The sequence below is a fragment of the Gambusia affinis genome, linkage group LG12, assembly GCF_019740435.1.
Source record: "Gambusia affinis linkage group LG12, SWU_Gaff_1.0, whole genome shotgun sequence".
NCBI classification, from domain to species: domain Eukaryota; kingdom Metazoa; phylum Chordata; class Actinopteri; order Cyprinodontiformes; family Poeciliidae; genus Gambusia; species Gambusia affinis.
This window is the reverse complement of record NC_057879.1, coordinates 3242530-3268977: the sequence shown is the minus strand read 5'-3', so window position 1 is coordinate 3268977 and position 26448 is coordinate 3242530. Positions and strand designations below refer to the sequence as shown.

Here is a 26448-nt window from a genome sequence, read left to right as displayed (position 1 = left end):
CAGTCTATATATATATATATATATATATATATATATATATATATATATATATATATATATATATATATATATATATATATATATATATATATATATATATATATATATATATATATATATATATATATATATATATATATATATATATATATATATATATATATATATATATATATATATATATATATATATAATGGGTATGTTATGAATCCTCTTTCTTTTAACTTACAATGATGAGTTTATGTTTGTCTCATAAAAATCAATAAAACCCATCTAAGCAGAATGATTAATGATTCTTTTCTTATTATTTTAGCCATTTTACATCGGTCAGACATTGCCCACACATACAGTGCAACAATATTCTGAATATAGTCTGACTAACAGTCCACTCAAGACCTGCAACACCTTCCTAGTACAGTATTTGTTTCCTGTAGAACTTTGTCAACCTCTCACATCACTGTGGAGGATTCCTGATCCTTTGGCCGAACCACTGCAACTTCTCTTTCATTCTGTTAAATATCTGAAACTGTCTTTGATCGTTGTCATGTTGATAGCACAATTTTTGCCTAGCATCAAATAGCCTCACATCTCCCCTTGTACGTGACGTCACACTCTTAAGGAAAGTGGCCACTCTGACAAAAAGACCTATGTGCGCGCAAACTCCTGTAAAACTTGTCAAAAAACAGACAGACGTCTAAAATCTCTTTTATTTAGTTGGTTTCATGTGTGCGACACAAATATTTGTGTCGGCTATACTAACAGACAAGAATGCAAACTAAACTTATTTCATCGTAGACAACGATGGATTGCAGCCATCAGTTGGATCGATTGCCAACCATTATTTGTGGATTTGCAGTAACACTTTGTACAAGGTAAGAAGATTAACGTTCATACTTAAGTAAGTAAGATCAGTAAGATGCAAACAAGTACGGCGTACCTTGACTGGTCTGTGTCTCTCTGGCTGTTTGATGCGCAGGTAGATGAGGCCGGCCACAGACAGACCGACATAAAACCAGTAACTGAAGCTGAAGTAGTTGATGAGCTGGAACACATCCTCCACACACAGGAAAATCAGACCCATGAGCCCCTGAAGCCACAGTTAAAATAACATTCAGTTGTCTTTTTTTTTTTTCTTCAGCATTTTTGATCAGGTGTTCATTTGTTTGGATGCAACATGGTGGTGTGCTCCTCACGTTGAACAGCAGCGCCGGTACGGGTGTGTAGCGGTTCAGGTGGATCAGGCTCAGGCTGTCCGGGAGGTGGCCCTCTCTAGCCCCGACAAAGAACAGCCTGCGTTCCACAAACGGGAGGATTAGCAGAGCATACTGCTGGTTCCTTTGACCGCATGAACTCAATGCGAGCACCTTCTCCATGCTTTCTGAGTACCGTGAAGCAGCAATGACGGAAGCGTTGAGTCCTCCGTAGCAGGACATGGCCACCGATATCGGGATGATCCAGTTGAACGAACCGAGCACTGCGTTTCCAAACGTCTGTGGGGGCAATGAGGGACGGAAAACTGATACTCCAATAATACACATTGTACCATTTTTCCCAGTAGGATAAGCCAAGAACATTTCAGTTCTTTCAAAAAAGATCCTACTTTTACTAATCAAACAACAGATATACCATTTAGTGTTTTTCAATTAAGAAAACAGAACAATCTACTCCCTTCTACCTAGTATTATCCCCATTAGCTAAACTAACTTCAATAAAAAAAAAAAAAAAAAAAACATATGGTAGCTTTCTACCAGGCTGACATTTTTATAGGACAATTTGGGATCATATTCCACAGGAAAATAGGGCTGTGAAACCCTAAAAGTTACCCTAAACTTCAAAGATCAGCACCGACTCCGTTTTCTTCATGGCCTTTGTTAATGTCCACAACCTTAACAGGAGCAAATCTTATTCACCCTCTGTGATTGGCGGCATCCTGAGAACTCTAATGTAAACCCTTTAGTGTTAGAGGTCTGAGTCATGCAGAAAAACAACAATGAAACATGAACCGTCCATCCAAAATGTCAGTAAGACTCGCAGCCTGGACACCTCTATAAAAATGTCCTGGTTGCCCCACCGCATTCATCCCTAACTAGAGCAGCTTTATATTTAGCATCAGTGGGACTTATCTCTCGGATGACTGTTTGCTTCTTACCACAGCAACAGCGTCGCTGGCCAGCAGGGACGGCATGTCTAGAACTACATAGTATGCGGCGTTGGTCAACAGATAGATGATGGTCACAATGGGCATGGAGACGGCGATGGCCAGAGGGAGATTCCTGCAACAGAGCCACAGAAACTGATGTACAGAAAAGTACTGTAATACATGACACAACTTGGACTTAGTCGCAGCTTTCTAGGTCTCAGCTTCTACTGAGCTCTATATATATATATGTTTAATAGTGATGCATGACTTATTAGAGGAATAGATTGTTCAGTCTGGTTAGGTTTTGTTGAAGGCATTGCAAGTGATAATTTTGCCGTCTGTTGTGGAAAGATTTCACATTGCAGTGGCTGTTAAAAAAGTGAAGATATCCCTGGTTTTTATGGACCCCTGCAATTCAAAGCGACTCAAACTGGTGACGTTCATATCAACGCTACGCCGGTGGAAATCGACCATCTACGCTTTCACAAGAAACCACTTTTGTTTTTTTTGCACCGTTTGCTCGACCAAATGATCCGCGTTATGACACAAAAGACCCTCCATCCATGAGTTTTTCACGTGTACGCTTTCACACCTCTGGGTGTTAGTGAGAACGTTCACTCAGAGACTCGGATTCAGAAAGTCCCGGTGTGAGAGACTCCGGTCGCTGGAGTCGTGCAAATGTTACGGTTTCTTTGAAAACCGGCTACTTGTAAACGGCGCCTCGGGTTGCAAGATGACTATTATTAGCACTGAACAAAACAGCCACTGTAGAGTTGCAGCATTGCTGTTATTGTATGCTGTAAATACCTCTTGCCAAGTCAAAGAGATTGCTACCAATCTCTCTGAATTTAGAAGGAAATTGCTGGTGATCCGGCATATTGATGCAGCCAACAGCCTTGACGCTGATGTTCTGAGAAGCCCAACTAACTTAGCAACCGTTTCTTGTTAAAGGGATCGTCTGCCAGGGATTTCAGTTTGAGTTGAAGCAAAATGACGACAAACATGAGCTGTTCCTAAATGATCCTGGGCATGCTCAGTTTACCTCTCAGGATTCTTAATTTCCTCCGTGACGAAGTTGAGTGTGTCCCAGCCTGAGTAGGAGAACAGAGCTGAGTAGAGAGCCAAAGCTATGGCTCCGGAATCGGTTGAGGACCCCTCGAACGGACGCTCAAAGCTATTTACGTCTCCTACAGGAAAAAAGCCAAAGATTAAAGCAGGTGATTTCTCGGATGCTTTCCTGCTTTTGGTTTTTACTTACCCGACACTATTTTCATGAGTCCAACGATGATTATGAGGAAGAGGGCCATGAGCTTTGCATATGTGAAGATGTCCTGGACCAGAGTCCCCCACTTCACATAAGCACAGTTTATGAAGATCAATATACCTGGAGAAGCAAAAGAACACAATAAGTCACCCTCATAGCCAAGATGTTAAACTTGCATCACTTTGGTTTCTATACTAAATAATTGCCTATGGGGGAATGAAAATTAACTGTTCTGCAACCAGCCTACGGTCTGTTTGAGTAAAACGAATATTGTTTTTGTTTTCTTCTACGATCTACTGACAACATGTCTCCGAAATTCTAAGCAAAAATTTTGTATTTATTTGCAGAAAATGAGAAATGGTTAAAACAACGACAAAGATGCAGCGCTTTCAGACCTTAATTAACGCAAAGAAAACAAGTGAATATTAATTTAGAAACAACAATACTAATGTTTTAACTCAGGAAGAGTTCAAAAGTCAATACTGGACGGAGTAACCAAGAAGTTTTCAATGAGGTTCAGTGCAGCGGTCTCTTAATTTTTTCCCAGAGCCGTACATTAGCTGTGGATTTGTGTCACTGTTATCTCTATCGCAACATTATCTAGAACCGGATCTAAGCAGGAGAGCAAAGAAAAATTAAAAATATGAAGAACAGAACCAATAGAAGTTGGTAGAAGGGAAGAAGAGGTCAATGTAAAGCAAATCCTCCTGTAGTTACTAAATGACATTTGGTGGGGGGGCCATCTAAGGTGATGGTGTCCCGATTCAGGCCCGGCTGTCAGAAGCCTGAGAATGTGAGTCTGCAGCGGGTGGCAGCGAGTATGATGTTACGAAAACAGAAACCTTTTTCCTGGTAGAGCGGCTGATGACGCTATTATCCTGTAGCCTAAATACTGCTTCTGCTTCCTGGGGTCTCCAAAGCACAAAACCAGGCTGTTAGACACACGGTGGCGTTCTGCAGGACAGAGGCTGCAACACGTACGACCGAGTCTGCCTAATGAAGCCGCAACTCTGACCGAAAGCTTGTGTGTATCGTTTTACATCGAGCAAATTGAAACCAGTGCAACAATTACTGGAAAGAAGCTCAACTCAAGATGTCCTTTGACCCAGGATTATATGAAGCAACAGGAATCTTATATTTAAGCTGAGGAACAATCCATACCTGAGAGACAAGACAACAGAATTCATGCAACAGCTGTTGTTTGTGAGCATAAAGTTCTTCCTCACTGAATGATCTCTGTACGACTCCACACTGTGTCTTATGACACTCTCTTACCGGTTTGTTCTGCCGTTGATCCTCACATCTCCCATTAAAACACGTTTGTCTCTGGGACGTAGAACCCAGAGACAAACGAGACAAACATCCTGATTGACCATCATGATGGTCAATCCCGTTACACCAACATGTTTCTTCTGACTAAAAGTAAAATTAACACTTTTAGACTGACCGGAGTCAGCTGGTTGTTCAACAATAATTGATTATATTTTTTTTTGCCAGTGGCATCTTCTCCTGAGTGTTCATTACCCAATAAATGTATACATGATCACAGCATGATACTTTGACCTTTTTGAATTCTACACCTAAAAATTAACCAGAGTATGAAGAAACTAAGACTGCCACTATGACGAATGAAAGGTAAACTGAAACTAAATAATATTTACTAAATAATGACTAATAAAAACTAGCAAACACTCTCTAAAAATGTATTAAATCTAACAGAATCAGACAAACAAAAAGTAGTTTTATAGTTGTGACTATAATAGTCACAACTATAATAGAAAAGCCAAAACTGTTACAACACTGCTTCCAGCCTGACTCAGTTGTAGCTCGTCATGAGAGAATAACTATCGTAAACACCAGTGGAAACATGCAAAAAGTTAGTTTTGAATGCTGTAATAACAATAGAAGCTTTTCTATTAAATTTTAAGAATAATACGGTTAATTTTTCAACAGGCATCTTTGTTGAAATGTATATTTATGTTGCTTTTTTAGCCTTTATACATTGTAATTTGATCTTTCGTCCTTGCATGAATGGCGCGCTGGGCAAGACCCTTCTTCTTCTCCAAACCCAATCCCCACTCGCCCCCTGTCCACCCAAATATTACACAATAAATCAAATTCACGGAAATGAAAACCAGGCAGCAAACAAAACTTCAACTTTGTGATGTTTATGACCATCACAAAGTTTTTGCACCTACTCAAAACACACCATCATCTCATGCAGAAGAGCGACAGAAGGATTTGCTCAGGGAGCAGCTGACAGATGAGCGGTATTTTCAAAGTCACGCACACATCCTTACAGAGGCACAGGATCTCTATCGGCTGGCAGGTCACCAGGTAGAAAGCGAATGTCAGCGATATCGCCGCCTGGCTGGCCGGCTCGATCAGCAGGATGGACGTCCACAGACGAATGAAAGCCAGGAAGCCACCGAACGACTCCAGGATGTAGGCGTAGCTGGCTCCGGATTTGGGGATGGTGGTGCCGAGCTCGGCGTAGCAAAGGGCTCCGAACACCGAGAACACGCCGCCAAGGGCCCAGATCAGCAGGGACAGCCCAAAGGAGCCGCTGTACATCAGAACCCCCTTGGGCGAGACAAAGATCCCGGAGCCTATCATGTTGCCCACTATGAGGCAGATCCCGTTGATGAGGGAAATCTCCCTCCTCATCTGCATCTTCTCCCGCTGCCCGCCATTTGGAGTCTTCAGGTCTTCCACGGACGCCGCCGGGGAACTCGGGCATATCGTCTGAGACATGACACCGATGGTCTGCCTTAAATCCCCCATCTGTGCTTCAGTCCTGATGTTGAGGTAAAGGAGCAACAGTTAGATAATGGAAGCTGTTTGCGTCAAACAACAAAACTGCAGAATAACAACGTGAGGCCAATGCCAGCAACTTACGGACAAGTCATAAAGCAGGTCGTTGAGGTAGAAACACAGAGTACACATGCAACAACTACAAACATTTAGACTAACAAGTCAGCTCACCTTGTTTATGAGATATGAGCGTTTTCTTGTCCTGGGTCAGCGCGACCTCTCCAAGTCTCCAGTTGGACACGAGTTAGATCAGAACTGAGAGGCAGCGACAGTCGGACGATGTTGCAATGTCTGCAAGCCTGCACAAACACAACTTGTGTTTTCCAAGCACTGGCCAAAGCACATGTTCACGCCCCCCCTCACCCACCTCCATGCCTCCAGTGTGCTATTTTCAGAGAAGCAGCTCCTGCCTTCAGGGAGCCTTTCAGGGCGAACCGAGCCGCCTCTGAGCCCAAATACAGCCCAGACAATGACCAGACCGGTGTCAAAGGTCGGGCGACTTGTTGGTAAGAGAGGGTGTTATGATCAAGGATGGCTTTAGACACAGACCTGAACACAAGCATGCTAGAGGCCAGGTAAGTGTAATGTAAAGAGACTTACGAAGGTCTTTATGTTCTTGATAAGTCACGAGTGTAGAACTGGAGTCCGATCTCCAACTTTCCATTCATCAGAAAAATGATTGAAAAAAACAGTTTGAACAGTTAACGATGACCAGCAAAGTACTCATTGGAAAGTACTGTGGAAGACCCGCGGTGCTGGTTCTGTCGGACCTCAGCGCAGGATTTGATTGTAGCCGCGCTTCCGTTACAAAGGTGCACAAAACTTTGCCAGTAGTTTGGTATTTGTTTAATGTAAGAAAAATTTGCAATTGCCGTGTTTCTGTTAAATAAGAGACACGACTAAAATCATGTGATTAAATTTGTCAACACAATAAGTCATTAAAAAAAAACATCCTCCAACGGTTTCCTGTCGCCGACTTCTTCAACATCTGGTTGTTGAAGAAAATTTGAAAAAATAAATAAACGAAATCAAGCAAAACAGCAGGCAGAGCTAAAAACAGAATATTTATTTGAATTAAGTAAATGATATTGCATTTGGAAAAAAAAAAAAAATGTCTCGGTTGCAGTTGCAGCTACCTAAACATTTCCTGACCGACGACCACGGATACGAACAGGTCAGTTCTGCAAAAAGACAACTCTGCTCCCTTTTGACAAAAACACGCAACTTCACAAATACTTAAAATAATGCAGTTATCACAGAACAGTATAAAATATAGAACAACATATAGGAGTTATCAAATTTGTCACATTTTATTCCTCGACTTTGCTTGATATGTGTGCGAAGAGCTTTTCCACGTTGTTCACTTTTATTAGAGTCGAGACCACAAGCAGAACATGAGGCACAGTTTTCAAAGACAAGGCAATACATGTCCACCGTATGGAAGCATATGGACCTTTCCTGGTCCTTATCTTGGCATTTTAACAATGATTCTGGGGTGACATTGCTTTTTAAGAATGGGACACCTTATAATCTTTATTTATTTATTTATTTATTTATTTAACGTATTGTGATCGAGTCTTGGCATCAAAATACGAAGACATTGTCTGTATTTATTCCCAGAAATGTGACCAAGACGATTCTTATTCCGTCATGACAGAATGTGTGGAAGAAAGTTGAAAATTCTCCCAGCAGTAACTGGAATTTAAGCACCTATTGGAGAAAACGAAGGCCACAATCACCACAGTAAGGCCCTTGATTAAAGTAAAAAAAAAAAAAAAATGGCCAAACACATCATGTTCGAAAAGTGCAAATTGTTGTTTAACTTCATACCATGAAGCTACAAAGTATTTTTTATTTTATTTTTTTAAATGGACTGGAAAATTATATTTAGCGGTGGGAAATCTCGTCTAGTTAAAACATTTTCAGCTCTACAGAAACGGATCGGGGCGAATCGCTGACCAGCTGCTGGGAAACAACCGATCATGCTCACCCACAGGAGCGCTACCAGGTTGCCGTGACGACAACACTTCAGCGGGGGAAGCTATAGGAAGACTCGAAGTTTACCGTTTTTTTTTTTTTGTTTTGTTTTGTTTAGTTTTTTTTTCCAGTGAGCTGATTAAAAATGAAACATCGTTTGAAGCTCATGTGTTATTTGCTTAAACAAGGATAAAACAGGAAGTGAACAGATTACAGTGAATTCTCCAGGAAACACACACAGACTGCTGCTTACAGTAGCAAAAACTAATTATAGAAGATTCTTACATTATCAGCATTAAATGTCAACCAAGTACCGGTAGTCATGTTTTTCAGCGATTTCTCTCTCTAACACACACACACACACACATACAAAGTGTGACTGAATGAGTCATTATATGATAATAATGAGAAACTGATGGAAACCTGATGGCATGATTTGGATTGTTATTACTTTTGCAGGTTCAGTTGTTTCAATAACACAATATATGAATATTGTTCATGGTTTAACAGATAAGATATGATATGATGAAGTGGTCAGTGATAGTTCTAGACTTTAAGCGACAGATTAATAGAAAAAAACAAAAAAGTTTGGTGACATCATCATCGTAGTCATAAGAAATCATGGGAAATGATCCAATTTTTTTCTCCCCCCTCCCCTTTTGTGCATTTACAATAAGATGCAGCAGCAGGAACATTTGGTCAAGAAAAGACTTTCAGATAAATTATACAATATAAACTCAAATCTGATATTTTTAAAAATCCAACCTTTAATTTCTTAATTTTAAGAAAATAATTTCCAACAAAGTTACGCTGTTGGTTTCCCTAACCATCCCTTTAAAGTCAATGCATCTCTTTTAAAGCCTCCAAGACCTTAGAAATTGCGATCCAAGTTTATTTTCAATATTGAATTCAAATAAATAAAAAAAAACATTGTTTATCCCAAAGGGAAATTAAATACCGTAACTTCATCCATGTGTCTTCAAAGTCGTGTTTATTTCCCATCGTGTGCTCAGATTAAAGGTTGGACTTTTCTACTATAATAAGATTTTTTTTTTTTTTTTGCTGCACAAAAGCTTTACTCATATTCGCAAATTTGTCTAAAAATATATTTTACCAGCCCTGATATAAAAATAAAGTGTCTATGAAAAGGAATTCCAAATTTTAGCAGAAGCACTGCAGCTTTGACACCGCTGAACATTTCTGCTGATTGCTGCTAATCACTTTCCAATAGAGGGAAATCTGTTGTATTTACAAAGGTGGCTGCTGTTTGGAGCTGCTACAGTAGAGGAAACGTTCAGAATCAGTTGGACTTTCTTCACAAGTGCCTTTTGGAATAATTACTGCTCTCGATATGGGAGATCTTTAGAAGAAAATTAATTCTGGAGGAGTTCAGAAAGGTGCAAAGCTACATAATTATAGGAATACTGAGTGAGGAAAAGCAAAAAAAAAAAAGAAAAAAAGACTGTTGATAATATATATTACTGGACTGGACGTCAAGCAACTATTAAGCACCGTTGCTAAGCACTGAGTCGGGAAAATGACCAAATCAATCAAAGAATCTGAAAAAGAGCTGCAACGTTTTGCTGTTAACTGTCAAAACAACGGCAACTAGATAAGATCTGGCAAGCAGGTCGGTAACAAGTTTTAATTGAAAACATTTTTTTTGTGAAAAAGTGGGAGGTAGGTCAGTCCTGCTAGCTTGACTTTGAAAACCTTAATATGTAGCTGTGCTGTGGAATTTGGTGCTTCGGTTCAGTGGACGTCAAAATAAGCCGATGTCTGACAGATCATCAGTAGAGCAGGAGTTTAAATGAGCCAGTTCTCATAATCACTTATCAATAAACAGAAAGCCTGAAAACATAAAACTGTAACTCACTGAATGGTTTAATGTTTGCACGTTCTTTTAGTGTGTAGTTCCTCATACACTTAAAAGTAATCTCTGCTCTGTCTGCTAGTGCCGGTTTTTTTTTTGGCTGGTTGCTATGGCAACAGGCGTGTGTGTGTGTGTGTGTGTGTGTGTGAGAAAAGCAGAATACGAGTAGTTTTGAATTGTTTTTCGGCGTCATTTTCCCTCTGCTGTCGTGCGCCGCAACCAGCTCTGGCTAAAGCTTCACCAAAGTTGGTTAAACCAATTTCTGTAAAATAGCTTTAGCTTCTAGCTGTAGCAGCTAATAGGCAGAGTCCAACCCAATAATATAGATCTTTGGTAATGGCTGATCATCTTGGCCCACTTTTAATATCAATCACTCACACACACACACACACCAACACATCTCTTCTTCTGGGTTTTATAATACAAGATTAATAATGACTGAAGATGAATCTGAACTTATGATAACGTGTCTACATATTTAGCCTCTGTATTCCAGACTGAACCCACACAGAGAGAGACTTGAGGGACGAATACTAACTGGACTGAAGCCTCAAAGAACAACCCAGAGAAATAAATACTACCTTCAGATACGACTGCTACTTCGATCTGATTAAATAAGAACCAACCAGGAGGTCTGTACACACTCTGAACACACACCAGTTAGACCCAAACAGCATTTGGTACTACTGCCGCTAATTACACCCTGTAATTACAGTTGCACCGATCCAATATATTGGTCCCAATATTGAAATAAATTCTACATCATGTATCTGTGACAATGTGTCCGATCTATAAAGACAGACCTATTCAGTCTAATTCCATTTTTTTGAGTCCGGAGCAACATCATGCTTTATTATAATTTTTTTTTTACATTGTTTTTAGAATTTCTGATTTCACTTTCTGAACCATTTGAAGGAAGATTTGTTTGATCTTATTGTTTTTGTCAGTATCAGTTTCTTTGTTATTTATTTTACATTGACTGTTTTACTCCTAATTGCAACTGACTGAACAAACAAAAGTTGTTTGTACATGTTTGACCAAAGCTTGTGAAGCAGTTTGTGTATTTAAGTGAACGGCACTGATGCACAGTTATCAAATGAACTCAAATTACTGAATTAAATTGTAATTCAGTATAATTTTTCCGTTTTAAGACAATTAAGCTGTTTTCCTGCATCAAGTCGACAAATACTAAACCTCAGATATCGGTACCGGTACCAGAAGTGAACAAAGTGGATCGGTGCGTCTCTACTTTTAAATCCACCTGAATCCTCTCCAGTCAAAGCTATTTTGAATACAATCCCTGATACAGTCTTACAGCCTTTTGGTTTCATGAAAACATCTCATTATCAGCGTGAATATTGGGTTGGTACCGGTAACCGGTCCCGCTCAGCCAGCTCTTCCCTTCTGACCTTCCCAGGTCAGGAAGTGAATATGAGGTGAATATGTTGAGGCCAGAGCCACGGAGTGTGAACTGTAGTGTCGTGCCGTCAACCTGAAGAGTTTCCGTTTGCTTTCCTGCCGCTAAAAGTTCCTGTAGTTGCTGTAGGACGTGGAGAAGGGCGGCACGCCGGGCACGGCGGCCGAGACGGCCGAGACGGGCGAGCCGATCTCGGGCGGGTACGGCTTCAGCCCTCCCTGGTTGTTCTCCACCAGCTTGCGCACGACGATCCGGCAGAAGTCCTCGTCGTGCTTGTGGCAGTTGTCCAGCAGCTGGCGGACCTTGGCGGTGCGCGTGGGCTGGTTGACCACCAGTTCGTAATCCTCGCGCATCAGCATGGAGCGGGCGAGCAGCGCGTCCAGGCTCTGGTTCAGACAAGCCTCCGTCATCTGGAGGACGATGTCCTCGCGCCGCGTGGAGATCCAGTGGGCGACGGGGCCCCGGGCGGGAGGGGGCTGGTGCAGGGGGGGAGAGCACTCGGCTGCCACACAGAAGAAGGAGGGGGAGATTTTCTGGTGAAATCAGGTGAATCTAAACGGTTATTTGACCCATTTTTGCCCTGTTGCTAATCCGACTAGGGCTGCACCGATAAACCGGCCAGGATTTGATTCCATCTGGGAGATCGGCCGATACTTACAGGGGAAACAAATCTTATCTTAACGTCCGCAAAGAAAATCCAACCACCTGACCCGGTGAGCTGCCAAACTCTAATTTAAGACTTTTTAAGACAATTAGGAACAACATTTAAGACCTATACGACGACAGAAAAGAGAATTGCAGGTTTTGTCTCAAATTCAATCTTCAAAAGCAAAAGTTGGGTTAATTGAATCAATTTAATTAATCGTTTCATGAAAATAATATCAATTATGTCTTCAAATTTTTACTCAAAAGTTTTGCCTGACAAACATACCGCAGGACTAAAGAACACACAGAATCTACAAGATTAAAGAGATAAACAATAAATTAAAACAAGCTCAATCATTTCCATTTGCATGATTTTTCGTTTCTCTCTATCTACCAACAACTGGATGATAAAGTCTTCAGTCTGCTGCTTCAGTCTCAACTAAATGTTTGTTCGAAGATTCTTTTCAAAAAAGACTTCATAATTCATTTTATTTGTCGTTCCTGTTTGTTTTATCGACTCATTTTGGTTATTTAAAATGTCTTCCAGCTCCAGTGTTAAATGTTCATTAGAATGTAAAGTTTATCGATCGTTCAGAATTTGTTCTCACATTATTACGAGGACAACAATATTATTGTCTATTTCAATAACTTCTGGGACAATTTATCACCCAGCAAAATGGGTTCTTGTGACGGGTGAAACCTGTTATTTCCATATTTCACAGCAACTTTTATTGGATTTTTCTTTAGAAGTTTAAGACATTTTAAGTCCTTTGTTTTAGATAAAAGGATTAAAGACATTCTAAGAGCGCACAGACAGCCTGCATCAATCTGTTGCTTACTTCGCAACTTTGTCGCTATATTTAACAGCCTTTTAGAAAAAAAGAAAAGAAAAAAAATCTGAATTGGGAGGTCAGGCTTTTTAAAGATTGTCCAGAAAACGTCAAGAGGTGCATCCCTGACTCTGACCATGTAAACAGAAAGCAACGCCTGGCAACGAGTAAAATAAACTACAAATGGGAGACAGTCTGAACATGCCTGAGAGCTTTCTCTCTCTCTCTCTCTCACACACACACACACACACACACACACACACACACTCTGACTGCCGATACCTTTCAGGCTGAGGTTCTGCATGGCTGCGTCGGCCTCTGTGGTGGGCATGACGGGAATGTTCAAGTCGTTCATGGGCTTGGCGCTCTGGAAGCCGTTGGGAATGCTGACCTCACAGGGATCTTTCAGAGACTGCGGATGCTCCAGGTTCGGAGCGATGAAGGAGGAGGGAAGGCTCTCTGCACGGGCGAGAGCAGAACCAGAGTCAGAACCCGCGCAGAACCCGGCCCGCGTGTTCACATTCGGCTCGGACAGAAGCGAGTTGATGCGATAGGCCGACACAAAGAAGTGGGCAAAGGTAAAACGGACAGAAAATGATACATGGTTTATCATTTTTAGAGATAAACATCTGAAAAGTGTGGCATGCGTTTATGTATCTACCAGTTTCAGGCTGCTATTTTTGCCCATTCTTTGTCGTCATGTTGCACAGAGAGAATATGTGACCATCGGTTCAGGTTCAGACTAATGTCTGGACTTTGACTGGGCCATCCTCCTAACACATGAATAATCCGTAGCTCTTCAGATGGTGAAATTCATGCTCTCCTTATCAGAAAAGGCCTAATGTTATAACCTTGTGTCGGGCCTATCACATAAAGACCTGAGCCAAAGCTTTCTGTTGACGTGAGATTGTTACGTTTAGAGGAAGCAGGACTGGTGCTGACGAGCGCGCCGGGTAGAGAGACGTTTTCTTCCTGGGGGGAGTACAAGCCAGAGCAGCAGGCCTGGGAGGCTCCCTGTTCAGATAGAGCAGCAGAAAGAGAAAAGGGTTTTAATTCACCATAAGTCAACTAATTACATAATAAATCACAACTGGCTCCATCATTTGCATCTGCATGATTTATCGTTTCTCCCTTCCTACCAAAACCAGGATGATTAAAGTCTTCAGTCTGGTGTTTCGGTCTCAAGAAGCTCCTTTTTTTTTTTAAAGTTCATTTTGTTTACAGAGACTTTACAGTTTATGCAACTTGTTGTTTCCGTTGGTTTAGTTTGGATATTTAAAAAGTTTTCCAGTTCCAGTGTTAGATGTTTGTTAGAATTGAAAGTTTATTGATCTTTATTGAGAATGTCTCCCTGCATTGTTATTAAGCCATTTCCATTATATTACTTGAAAACGGTCTTAAAACAACAATATTATCGTTTATCGCGAAAACGTCTGGGACGGCTCGTCATCCAACAGGTCTGGAATTGTTCATGTTTCACTTACAGTGAGGTAAAAAAAAAAAAAAAAAAACTCAGATTGTTTTCTATTGAAATACAGTAAATGATTCCCAAATCACAAACAGTTGATACAATAAAAGTCCAACTTGTTTCGTCTATTTCAATTTTTTGTTTATATATATTAGAGCAAATCAAATAAAGTGAAAAAGTATTTTTGAGTTAAAGCTGCTGTAACTTTTTAAAAAATTGCTGTCTGAAGAAAAGCACAATCCAAAAATGACCAATCAGAGCCAGGAGGAGGGTCTTAACGCTGTCAATCATCCTCATGTACCCACTGCTAAATGTGCTAACAGCGGAGAAACAGCGTTACAGGAAAAACAGCTTATCCACCGCCATCGGTCTTTATGCTAGGTAGCCCTAGCGTGTATGACAGGCTGTGCTAGCTACAGCGTAGCAGGGAAGGAGCAGCACCACACAGAGGGTAATTGACAGCACTAAGACCCGCCTCCTGGCTCCGATTGGTTCTTTCTGGTCAGCACTGGGACAAGAGAGAGGAGCTAGACGTTTTCACAGATTATCTGTTTCACACCCGACTGTCACAACATGGTGGCGGTTTCAACAAATATGGAAAATAAGCTGCTGCTTTAAAGTTTGAGTGGGATTTTAATTTCTTGAGTGAAGGAAGAGGCATCAAGATGAAATTCAATAATGTAACAAGTTGCACCGAAGCAGCGGAAGTGGATTAAAACATTACAGCATATTGACTCCTTGGTGTGAGCCTCAGCAGGAATCTGTTCTGAAGCTGAGCTGCTGCATTCATGAGAGACGAGACCAGCAGCTTTGAGTTGATAAGAAGAAGTCGGCTGTGTAAACTGTCCCGACCGCGGTGTGACCTGCACACACAGCTCACAGCAACAACATGGATTTTTACGGCGCATTAAACAAGACAGACCAGATAAGCTTCCACTCAAACAGTCTGAGCTGCAAGTGAAGCAACTGGATTACACTGGTACACTGGCACCGCTTCTGTCCGTCAGTGAGGGACGGACCTGGATACAGGCTTTCTGCCACTCACAGGGAATATTCATTTATCTGGTTTACTGTTTGTTATGTAGGGACAGGGGAAAAAAATATATATATATTTTTCTATAAACATTGAATATTTAGAGAAAACGCTCGACCCTAGGAGGACATTTAACCGTTAAGTAAAAAGTGAAGAACAACAGTAAATACAATAACATGATCGAAAATAGACAAAGTCTTCCAGACGACTTAAAACAACTGAGATATTTCAAAATGAGCAAAAACTGGTTCATCTTCGGCCAATCCTTAGTGAACATTTTAACATCAGTTATGATCTTAAGGTCGAAGGGCAAGAAGAGTTTACAATAGAAAAGGTTGTCATATGGAGAGAAAGAGCAGACAAACAGACAGACAGACAGACAGACAGACAGACAGACAGATTTGCCCTCAGTGGCCTTTATAATTCTGTGTTCATATTGTTTTTCTTATTTTTTTTATGGATCATACATATAAAAATAGATCAAAAGAGGAGGATGATGATGATGGTGATGATGATGATGATGATGATCACAGTTTTGTGGCCAATCACTGATCTTTAAATAGTCTGGGCTGCCGATTCAGATTTTTCATCTGAGAAAGTCACTAAAAAAAGGTGACAAGGTCACTAAGTTGGTAACAGTGGTCACATCTGCACCCGTGAACCCACCAAATACAGATGTGACCTGGTGGGCGGGGCCAACCGTCAGGTAGGCCTCTCTCATTGCAGAGCAAAGGGAAAACGGCTGATGGTTTCTCATGCAAGCGTCGGCCGATGCTTGCATGAAGGAAATCTGCTCCTGCAGTGTCAAGAGCTTCAAACAATAAAGCTCCACTTATTGACAGAAAGACGAGTCGCTGAATGAAAAATCCGGACCAAAACGTGAATCAAACATGCTCACGTGTGAAAATAAGCCGTTCTTTCTTTAAACATAACATCACCGCCTTTCCGTCAGACAGGTTTCCAGGACGGGTGGATACTAACCAAAGGCCACGGGGTGACGGGCTCCTTCAGGTCGTTCAGAGACGCGGCCTCGTTGCTCTTCTTACACATCGGAGGCTGAGCTGAGCAGCAGCCTGAACTCCGACTCAGCTGTGAGGGAACAGGAAGCACACGGAGACGTGACACACTGCAGACCTCAGTCACCGAATCCAGCAGAGGAAAGGAAGAACCGTGCAGACCAGTGGTGGGCAACTCCTGGTCCTGGAGGGCCGGTGTCCTGCAACTTTTAGATGCATCTTCAACACACCCGAGTCAAATAATGAGGTCATTAGCAGGACTCTGGAGAACCCGACTGATTCAGCTGTTGGATTCAAGAGTGTTGGACCAGGGAGACTCTAAGAGTTGCAGGACACTGGCCCTCCAGGACCAGGAGTGCCCAGCCCTGGTGTATCGGAAGGAGGAAACCAAAATTATAAAGCAGGCGAGTTTCCTGTCACCTAAACAAAGCTCCTTGTTTTAACCCCAGATCAAAAAAAAAAATAAAGGTTTTAGATCAACATGTTTCAAACCGCCACACATCAACCCATTTCTATTTTTAAGAGTGCGGCGACCTCCGCTTCCTCCTCCAGCTGTCCAATAGGACCCGGCGCTCTCACTGCTGTGCTCACACACACACACACAGACACACACACGCAGACACACACAGACACACACACACAGAAAGTAGAAAAGGAGAAGGATGTGTTGAGGGGGGATTTTTGGTTTCTCTGCCTCTGCTGGGCGTCACATTACAGCTCAAACTGTCCCAGATTACACAGTTTGCAATATTCAGTGTCTCTCTGTTCACCTGGGTCAGGAATCAGCATCAGGTGGTGAGAGGATGAAGATCCTCAACTGGAAAAATGACTTCATCCATCTGACTAATAATGTGTGTCATTTACTATGAACAGCGTTACATAAAGTTTTCATTTGAAGTATTTTTTTCCCTTTAGCCTTTTTACAGTTTGTCACATTACAACTAAATTCATAAACATTTTATATGGATTTTATGTGACACGCCAACTTAAATGATTAAATAAGTTTCTACTTCTTCTTTCCGTCCAGTTTCAGGTGTCTGATTGAATTCATGATGTCATTCTTCGCTTCTCACATTTGTCTGCTCTATCTTTCTGTTGTTCTTTGTATTTTGAGTATTTGTTGAAAAGGGACTGAATGTTTGGGATAAAGTGTGGGTTTATTCGTCACACCGTGATCAACGGATTATTGAACTGATTTAGTGTTTAGCGGCTAACTGGAGTAATGAAGCCAAAACTGTATAAAAGTATATATACACACATTTTGTATTTATAATGAAAAAACATATTATGTCTGTAAATATGTTCAAACCTAAACTCGTCAAGCGGGTTTTAACTCCACCTGGTTCAAGTTCTGTAGGAAAAAAAAAAAAAAAACCTCCTATGAATCACCTTTTGATGTCCAGTTATTAATGGGTTAATTAAATACATGTTTAATTTAGATCAATTAATTAATCATTTTTTAGATCAATCCTCCACTCTGCTGATGTTCAGGCCTGTAAATGTTACATGTTGATGTTAGAAGGATCCTTTAGCTGCAGATGCTTCCCGTGTCACTAAAGGAACACAGTTATTGCATTTTAGGCAATAAATGTTTATTTTCTTACTTAAAAAAGGGATTTAATTATTTGTTTACTTGCATTTTTATGTCTTTTTAATATTGTCTAAAACAAGCTTAAGGAGTCAAACAAAAAATCTGCAGTATGTGTTCATTTTTTATCCACATAATTGATTAATCACCAGAGTAATTGATCGAAAATTCGGTTACTAAAATAAATTTTTCGGTGAGCCTTATTTGAAAATAGTAATACGTTTCCCAAGAAAGTAATCCAGTTATTTTACTAATGACCTGTTTTCAAATGTTATCGAATGAAACTGTCTCTTTTGAAAGCTTTTGTTTTAATTTCACTTTTTTAACATCATCGAGCAAAAATGGTCTGAAACGCCACCGTCTCTGATTTGAAGCATTTTGTCGAATAATCAAACTTACTCTCTGAACATCTCATTTTGTTTAAAGTTATACATAGAAGTCTTTCTTCTGTTAAATTATATTCCTGCAAATTTCATCGTATGTAAAAGAAAATGATTTTTGCACTTGCACTCCTTCTGTCCAATAGCTGTATATGAAGAAATGACATGAAAACATTTCAAACATTTCACTGGCAACATGACAAACGTCACCGGCGCGTCCGTCATGAACTTCCACTGCAGTCCGTCCCTGTGCCTTTTAAAAACCCCATGAACACGTTAAAGAAGAGGCTGACCTTTGACTTCTTGATCTGCAGCACAGCCTCCAGGAAGTCGATTTCGTCGAACCGTCTCACCATCGGCTCCAGCTCGATCAAACACGCTGAAAATGAAACGGACGCATCAGTCGGCGCCGTGGAGAGACTTTTCCTTTATTTAGCTCAGATATTTTAAAATGTCTGCGTGTTCCAGTGTTAATGTTTGTTTGAAATTCAGGTTTATTGGTCTCTGAGAGGATGTACCTGCAGTATTATTCTGGTAGCATTATGTTACTTGGAAAGCTCTCAAAACAATATTATCGCTTATCGCAATAACTTCTGGGACAATTTATCGTCCAGCAATATTTCCCACTATAAACCTCGGTCAGATGTCGTTGCCTTCACTTCGTTATTGACCCGTCACACTCTGACTGAAGGACGTCATGCAGGGTTTGACCCAGAAAGCCGGAGGTAAAGGCACCGGGGCGGTCAGCAGGCAACCCTCTGTGTTTTTGAGTAAAAATTGTTTAAAGTTAAGAAAAAAAAATTGAAAGTATGACTGGAAAATTATCTGTCATTGGAATATATTATTATTAACACCTAAACACCAACCATAAAGTATATAAAAAAAAATACAGTTAAAATAAATATCAGTTGCTTCCTCCTTATTAAAGTGTCCAAAGTTTTGTTTTTTGTTTTTTTTCTCATTTAGTCTGATTAGGGGCACAAGTAAAGCCTGGCAGCCCACCAGGCTTATAAAACGAGCCTAAAAAAATAATCAAGTTTAGTTTCAGAGGAAATGCTGACAGGTATTTTTAAAATGTGGCAACATTTTCTCAACTACTTCAATTCCTTGAAGGCAATTACATCAGATTAAAGACAGGTGTAATTTTTTTTTGTTTTGTCTCATTTCTGTTTGGAGGAGAGATTGGTTACAAGCTGATGTTTCAGACTGACGGCTTGAATTGGGCTGATTTGAATGTCTTTTTAAATACCACGTGTTGTCTTTGGAACCCCACATGTCAAAATTAATCAAATAAATGAAAATAAAAAAGAATTGGTAACACTTTATTTGACGGGGTGTGCGTAACACTGACACTGAAAGTCCATTAAAAGTGCCACCTTTGCATTAAAGTGTCATTATTTACAAAATAATACAAAGTTGGCACTTCTAATGGACTTTTAATGCAACTTTTAAAGCAACTTTGCATTAAAAGCGTCATTATTTACCGAATGACACTTCATGACATCAGTCATAGACATTCATAAAGACTCTTTCATGTTCATGACAGATGCTATGTCATGTTTATGACAGTGTCTTATGCACACACCCTGTCAAATAAAGTGTTGCCACAAATTCTTACTCAGACAGGCCGATGTGTGACAGCATGTAACAGGAAGCTAGAACTTCATTTATGCTTAGTCAAGGCAAACTTTCACATGACTCCTGCTACTCAGCGAGATGAAGCGGATGTGACTCGGCGATGTGGAAAATGGGATGCTTTTCGCGCCGGCTTACTGAGGAAGGAGGGCCGCTCGTCGGGGTTGGAGGTCCAGCCGCTGGTCATCAGGCTGATGAGCGTGTCTCTGCTGGGGATGTCGGCGGCCAGGCTGTCCTGGCTGGTGTCGGGTCGCTTCCCGCGCAGCACGCCGAACATGATCTGCATGGGGTTGGTCACCTCTGAGCGCACAGAAGACGCAGCCACACGTTCAGCTCGCCGCCAGGGGAGTCACACATGTGGTTGCCATGGCGGCATGTGGAAATAATGACTCACCTTCGTATGGAATCTGCCTGGACAGGACCTCCCACATGATGATAGCGTAGCTGCGGGGGGGGCGGGGGGGGTCACAGAGAGAAACCGGTTAGGGAAACTGGGAGTCATCTCTGCTCTCAGCTGGTTTTCTGTTCTCCACTTTGGAGCAAGTTTAGGGAAGCGTGACGACTCACTGGCCCGCTTTGTTGCAGCAATCGAATTCTCTTGCTCAAAAGCAGCAGGGAACTCCCCTTCCCCCCCCCCCGCAGAGAAAAGTGAACTTTGTTCGTTTTTATAGCAATTATTTCCTCCCTCATAAACTCTGTGGCTGACAGCGTTACCAAATCCTCCCTCGTCACTTCTTTGTTCTTGACCTCACATGACAGCTCCGCTCCGCTCAGCGTTTCACTCCGACAGGCAGGGGATCCACCTTCCATAACTATGGCAAAAATCTGAGCTGCTCTCATGAGCAGCCGGAGCCTGTCGTTCTGATGTCTACCGCGCCCTGCCAGAGCTCGTAGATCTTTATCTGTTTCAGTTTGTGTCACAATCACCTTGTATTGTAAATTGTTCTTGTGTATCAGATCAACACAAAGCATTAGATTATTACACTGGTCAACAGTTAAAACTGTCTGGGCTTTTTCAATGTTTTGGGGTCATTTTTATGAGCTGGATCCAAAAATCACATTGGTTTTGGTCCACCTGGTCAACTTTCTGAACTACGGAGCAACATGAGCATCAAAATGCATGACCTGTTCTCACGTCTGGATCGGTTTCCTGAGAATCTGGATCAGTGAGTGACGAGCAGGAGGAGAGATTCTATCAGGCCAGGAAAGAGACGGAGAATTTCACACAATGAAGACGTAATGTTCACTTCACATGTACTTACCCTCATCAGTATTTATTATTCAATTTACAGAAATCCAAGTTTGTTAGAAAACTTTTTTTTTTTCTCCGAAAGCCTTTTTAGGATGAGAAATATTAATGAAAATGAACTGATACTGCCACAAAAATATCATCAATTTAGTCAAAAGATCAGATTTCTCTAAATCAGACCAGATTGAGAAGAGCAAGGAAAAAGAAGACTGAATGTGTTTTAGTTGTTCTTCAATGGTTTTTCTTCGTTATTTTTCCCTTTAATTTGACGTTCTGCACCAAATTAACAACAGCTGCATCTCCAGGTTTCGTTTTGTCAACAGAATCGTTCTCCTGCGGCAGTGCAGCTACGGCTGCCGAGGAAAAGAATCCTCTTTTTGCCCTCCAGCAAAATTACCGGATGTAAACCACAACACGTCTGTATAAACTACACATAAGTCGGAAGTTGTAGTAATGTGACAAAATGCAAAAATCAAAGTGTGTGAATAGTTTTCCAAAACACCATAAATTCCTAACCAGGCTAAGAAAGAATCATCAAGCCGACTGAGTCAACCGTAGCTCCAGCTCTGAAGCCTCACCTGTACATGTCATGCTTCACGTCGGCCCGCCGGGTCTTGGATGGATCGTACTCCTCGGGGGGCATGTAGATCACGGTGCCCTCCATCTCAGTGGGCTTGGACCCGGAGCCTTTACTCACAGACAGCTGCCGCCACTTGGACAGACCAAAGTCTGCGATCTGGAGAGAGGAAGAGCAAAGAGCGGCGAGAGTTTCAGAGCTCACCCGCTGCACAACTCTTCTGCCAGCGAAACCTCTGTGACAGCAGCAAACCTTCACGTGAAATTCTCCGTCCAGCAGAATGTTCTGCGTCTTCAGGTCGTGGTGTAACAGCGGCGGGGTCATGTTGTGGAGGAAGTTGACCCCCAGGGCGATCTCGTACAGAGTCCTCAGGCGCAGAGGCCAGGCGAGGACCGGGTACAGCTCCTTCTGTGGATGGAAAAGATTCAACGTTCCCTGATGAAATGTGATGCAAGAGCCCAAACCACAAAGCGAGAGAGAATCTAATGTGGATTAGCTCATGTGGGAATTCCCCAAGACTCAGTTGAACTCCTGATTTCTGGACTGTTTCAGAGTTTCACCAAAGACTGGAGGCGTCAGTGTTTCACTTTTATTTTCAGTTTCACTTACTGGCAAGCCAAGGCAAATAAAAAATAAAAAAAAAGATAAAAGGAAGGGCAGAGTTAATGACAGATGATAGTTGGAGCAGGAGAATAAAGAGTACAACCAACACAGTTACAAAAAATAGGAACTGTTACGCTAACTAGATAAGCTGAACTTCTGCAGTGCGGGACTTGTGGTACTTTCATATGGCACGTTGCCATAGTGATGGGAGAAGCAGAGCAGTTCAGAAATGAGAACAGTCACGGCTGGAAACCGTTCTGGTGCCACGTTCACTAAAGAAAAGGGCTAATGCTAATGCTAATCACACAACATTAACTGGTAGGCCTGTCGCAGTAAATCAGTGAATCACATAAAGTTAAAACCAACTCAATAATTTCCATTTGCTTGATTTATTGATTTTCTCTTTTCTATCTTCCTACTAAAAAACTGGATGATAAAACTCCTCAGTTTGGTATTTTGGTCTCAACTAGACTTTTGTTTCTGGAGGCCTATTTTGTTTACAGAGACCTCATAATTCATAACATTTGTTGTTTCTGTTGTTTGTTTTTGTGGTTATTTTTGGATATTTAAATCGTCTTCGAGTTCCAGGGTTAAATGCTCATTGTGATTTAAAGTTTATTGATATTTTTGAAAATGTGTTCTTGCATTATGGTCATTACCGTTACACTGCTTGAATAAAACAACAAAATTAGTGTTTATTGCAATAACTTCTGGGACAATTTATCCTCCAGCAAAATTTGTTATTGTGACAATATGTAGTCCAATATATAAACTGATCAATGCATCAAATTTAACTAAATGCGATACACTATTTATAAAATGTATTTATTTTTAAGTCGTTTATTTTAACAACTTTCTTGACCAGAAGCTCCATGTTGTCCTCACTGTCCCAGAAAAATACTAGAATTTCCTAATTTTCTAATACTCGAGTATCGTTTATGCTATTACGACTCTAGCAGCTCTAAAAGTCTTAGGGTACAGCAGTGAAGGGCCGGTTGTCCCGCGTGGCTTAAACGCATCGCTGCTCCAACGCAGCCGATTCTAACCCACCAAGTTCTGCTAACGAATCCCTCCTTCACCATCCAAACCAGAACCGGAGTCAGAGCTAGCCGGGACGCCGTGCGGTTACCTCGTGCAGCAGCTGGTCCAGAGAGCCGTTGCTCATGAACTCTGTCACTATGCAGAAGAACTCGGGCTCGTTGCAGATGCCAAAGATCTGGATGATGTGGTTAAACCTGGCTTTGTGGAGCACCTCGGCCTCCTTCAGCAGGCACTTCCTCTCTCTGAAACACAGAAAGACTCAGGTGACCTCTGCCCCTCCAGCCAAAACGCTAAGCACACATTCCCAACAGCGAGATAAAGAAATGTATGCAGTCAATCGACTTTTTTCTTTTTTTTTTGCTAAACTTCCGTCTAAATCGACTGTTTGCAGGGTAAATACCTTTACCCTCTATTGAAGTAAAGGTATTTCTTTACCTTACCTGAGAAAAATCCAGTTTTGCCCTCAGTCCAGCTAAATCCAACTTGTTTAGACGCGCAAATGTGAAATGACTTTGAAAAAAACAGCAACATAGAAATTTGACTAACGTCTATTACATTAAATATCTTGTCAATCTTAAAGAGCAACACTTTGACTTAAACTTTTTTGGAAAAGCATAAAACTTTGGCAAAGAGAGGATGAATCATTTTTCTTTTATGAGATTATGTTTTGTGGAAATCAAGATTAAAAACAGTTTTCAACCTAAGGACAAGAAAAACAAATTTAAGTGTCGATAGTGTCGTTCTGTTTGCAGAAACTCACAGAAATTATTCCAGGAATAAAACTGCTAACCCCTGCATTGTTATGATATCGATATGTTTAAAATATTAGCTGGTTCTTTATTATTTTTCAAACACGTTGTCAAAATCCAGCCTTAAAACATTTAATGTCACTTGATTAGGAGCATTTATAATATTAATAATAATAAATAATTAAAAGAATGCTTAAATGATGAGCACTCCATTTTTATGTAATCATCAACACTATGATTATGCATTTTGTTTGCTTTTTGGGACCGCCTCCTCTGAATGTGTTGGGACTGTAGAGAAGCTGAAAAGGGAAGCACATACCACCGGATGTGGCACAGCAGTTCTTTAAGTGGGCAGATTGTGTCAAATAGAAACTGCAGCTTATCTAGAAAAGTTTCCCACGTGCAGACATGAGTAAACATGCCCATATGATCCTAAAAGCTAAGAGTGGCCATCTGCATGTTTGGCTTGCCCAACTTTGAAGTGACAGTCTGGTGGAAAACCCCTGAAAGCAACAACCACAGGCAGGATGGTGGCAAATCATTACATAATTTCACCATATTTTCTTTAGTAGTCTGATAAAAGTGAAAATATGGAAGAAATTCTGATTTTCAATAATGTTGCGATTCTCTATTTATTCCGGTCGATGCAAACTTGAAAGAAACACCATGAAGCATAGTGGTGACAGAATCATGATGTGGGGACGCTTTACTTTATTGGGTGTTCGTTATTTTGTCCGCCACCTGAATGAGTTCTGATCTAATTTGCAGCTATCTAAGAACTTTGTCCAGCGGAAACTGAATTTAGCCTCCAATTTAACTTCAGTTTTAGAACGTTACCTCCAAACAGACTTACTGCACTAACAACAACATTGACACGGGTAGCTACCTTTCTCCGACCGAGTCGAGCTTCAGGCACTTGATGGCCACGGTGGTTCTCCAGTCGGAGTGCTGCGCCTTGAAGACGGTGCCGAAGCCTCCTCTGCTCAGGTAGTACAGATCCGTCAGTTTCTGGTAGGGGATCACCGGCAGAGTGCTCGTTAAGGTCCCGATGTTGACGCAGCCCGCGGCCCCATGCGGCTCCATAACGCTCTCTAACAGGGAGGTATATGCGGACTGGACAGGCTCAGCCTCGGGCAGACAGCAGAACTGCCTCTTGCGGTAAAACGCAACGAGGAACAGCTATCCCATTTACTCGCCTGCCGAAAGGTCGCGAATATTAGTGAGCTAAGCTAACTACAGGTTGAAAGAGAGGAGCCAGGGACGCTGTTCAGCGATTTTATTTTTTTTTACCTATTAAGATAACATCATAACTGAGCACGTACGCGTTCAATTCTCGGTTTATTGATGTGGTACCGCCCCGGCGACTCAGCGGAGGGGGGAGTTAGTGCAAGACGGAAATAAAGACGCCGCTGCGGGAGCTGGGCGATTATTTAAGAGAGCCACTTTCTGTGCTGCCAATGACGACTCATTTCCGGGTCTGTGTGATATGTTCAAGTCTGTAGGACTACAGGTATTTCAGCAGTTAAAATAAAACGCGTGGGGACGTAGTTCATGTTATCGGAGGAAGCAGACGTTATGAATATATGTAAGCCCGTAATTTCTAATAGGACGTGTGTGCGTTCTTTTAATAAAGACAATATTCGTGATAGTTGCTCAGTTCCTTTTATTGTTCCAATTTCACTTGAAGTAAGATATTCCTCCATTTGCACAAACTGATTATCGGGGGGGGTTTCAGATGTGCGGGAATTTCCCGAAATTGGGGTTTTCCTCAAAGGTGTCAGACTGAACTTGCATTCAGCCATGTGACTGCTTGTTTACCGTGAGTTTAGAGAAAATGTCAACGTTTCATTGGTTTTTCAGGTCTTGTACTAATATTGAGATAGGCCCTACAAAAGAAATAAACTGAAAAACAAATAAATTATTTTGAAATTTGAATCTCTCTTCAACAAATAAAAAATAATGATATTACATAAACAAGAAATGTTAAAAAATACATAAATAAATAAAAAAAGATTGAGAGAGTTTTTCCACCAGTACCATATAGGATTAGAAATCCAATGCCATATCAACAAAGTCTATGATTTGAGATATGGCCCGCTTTAAGATATTTTGGAGATTGAAAACTGAGGAAAATATTAAAGCTTGCTGA

At 41.2% G+C, this 26448-nt stretch overlaps 2 protein-coding genes across 2 annotated transcripts; both read right to left on the bottom strand.

The window, feature by feature from the left end:
* Positions 1-421: 421 nt before the first annotated feature.
* On the bottom strand, positions 422-6384 carry LOC122840603 (Y+L amino acid transporter 2). The gene is made up of 8 exons (XM_044133122.1): positions 6303-6384; positions 5705-6201; positions 3399-3524; positions 3183-3327; positions 2150-2273; positions 1387-1490; positions 1194-1290; positions 422-1087 (listed from the first exon to the last, which is right to left on the bottom strand). Exons 1-8 carry the CDS (start codon positions 6365-6367, stop codon positions 839-841), a joined length of 1407 nt encoding a protein of 468 aa, XP_043989057.1. The 5' UTR covers positions 6368-6384; the 3' UTR covers positions 422-838.
* An 885-nt stretch (positions 6385-7269) lies between these two features.
* Positions 7270-25865, bottom strand: LOC122840600 (receptor-interacting serine/threonine-protein kinase 2-like). The gene is made up of 11 exons (XM_044133120.1): positions 25186-25865; positions 23639-23792; positions 22159-22314; positions 21908-22065; positions 20475-20524; positions 20219-20380; positions 18739-18824; positions 16443-16550; positions 13875-13974; positions 13243-13419; positions 7270-11987 (listed from the first exon to the last, which is right to left on the bottom strand). The coding sequence occupies exons 1-11, from the start codon at positions 25380-25382 to the stop codon at positions 11590-11592; spliced, it is 1746 nt and encodes a 581-aa protein (XP_043989055.1). The 5' UTR covers positions 25383-25865; the 3' UTR covers positions 7270-11589.
* Between the last annotated feature and the right edge of the window lie 583 nt (positions 25866-26448).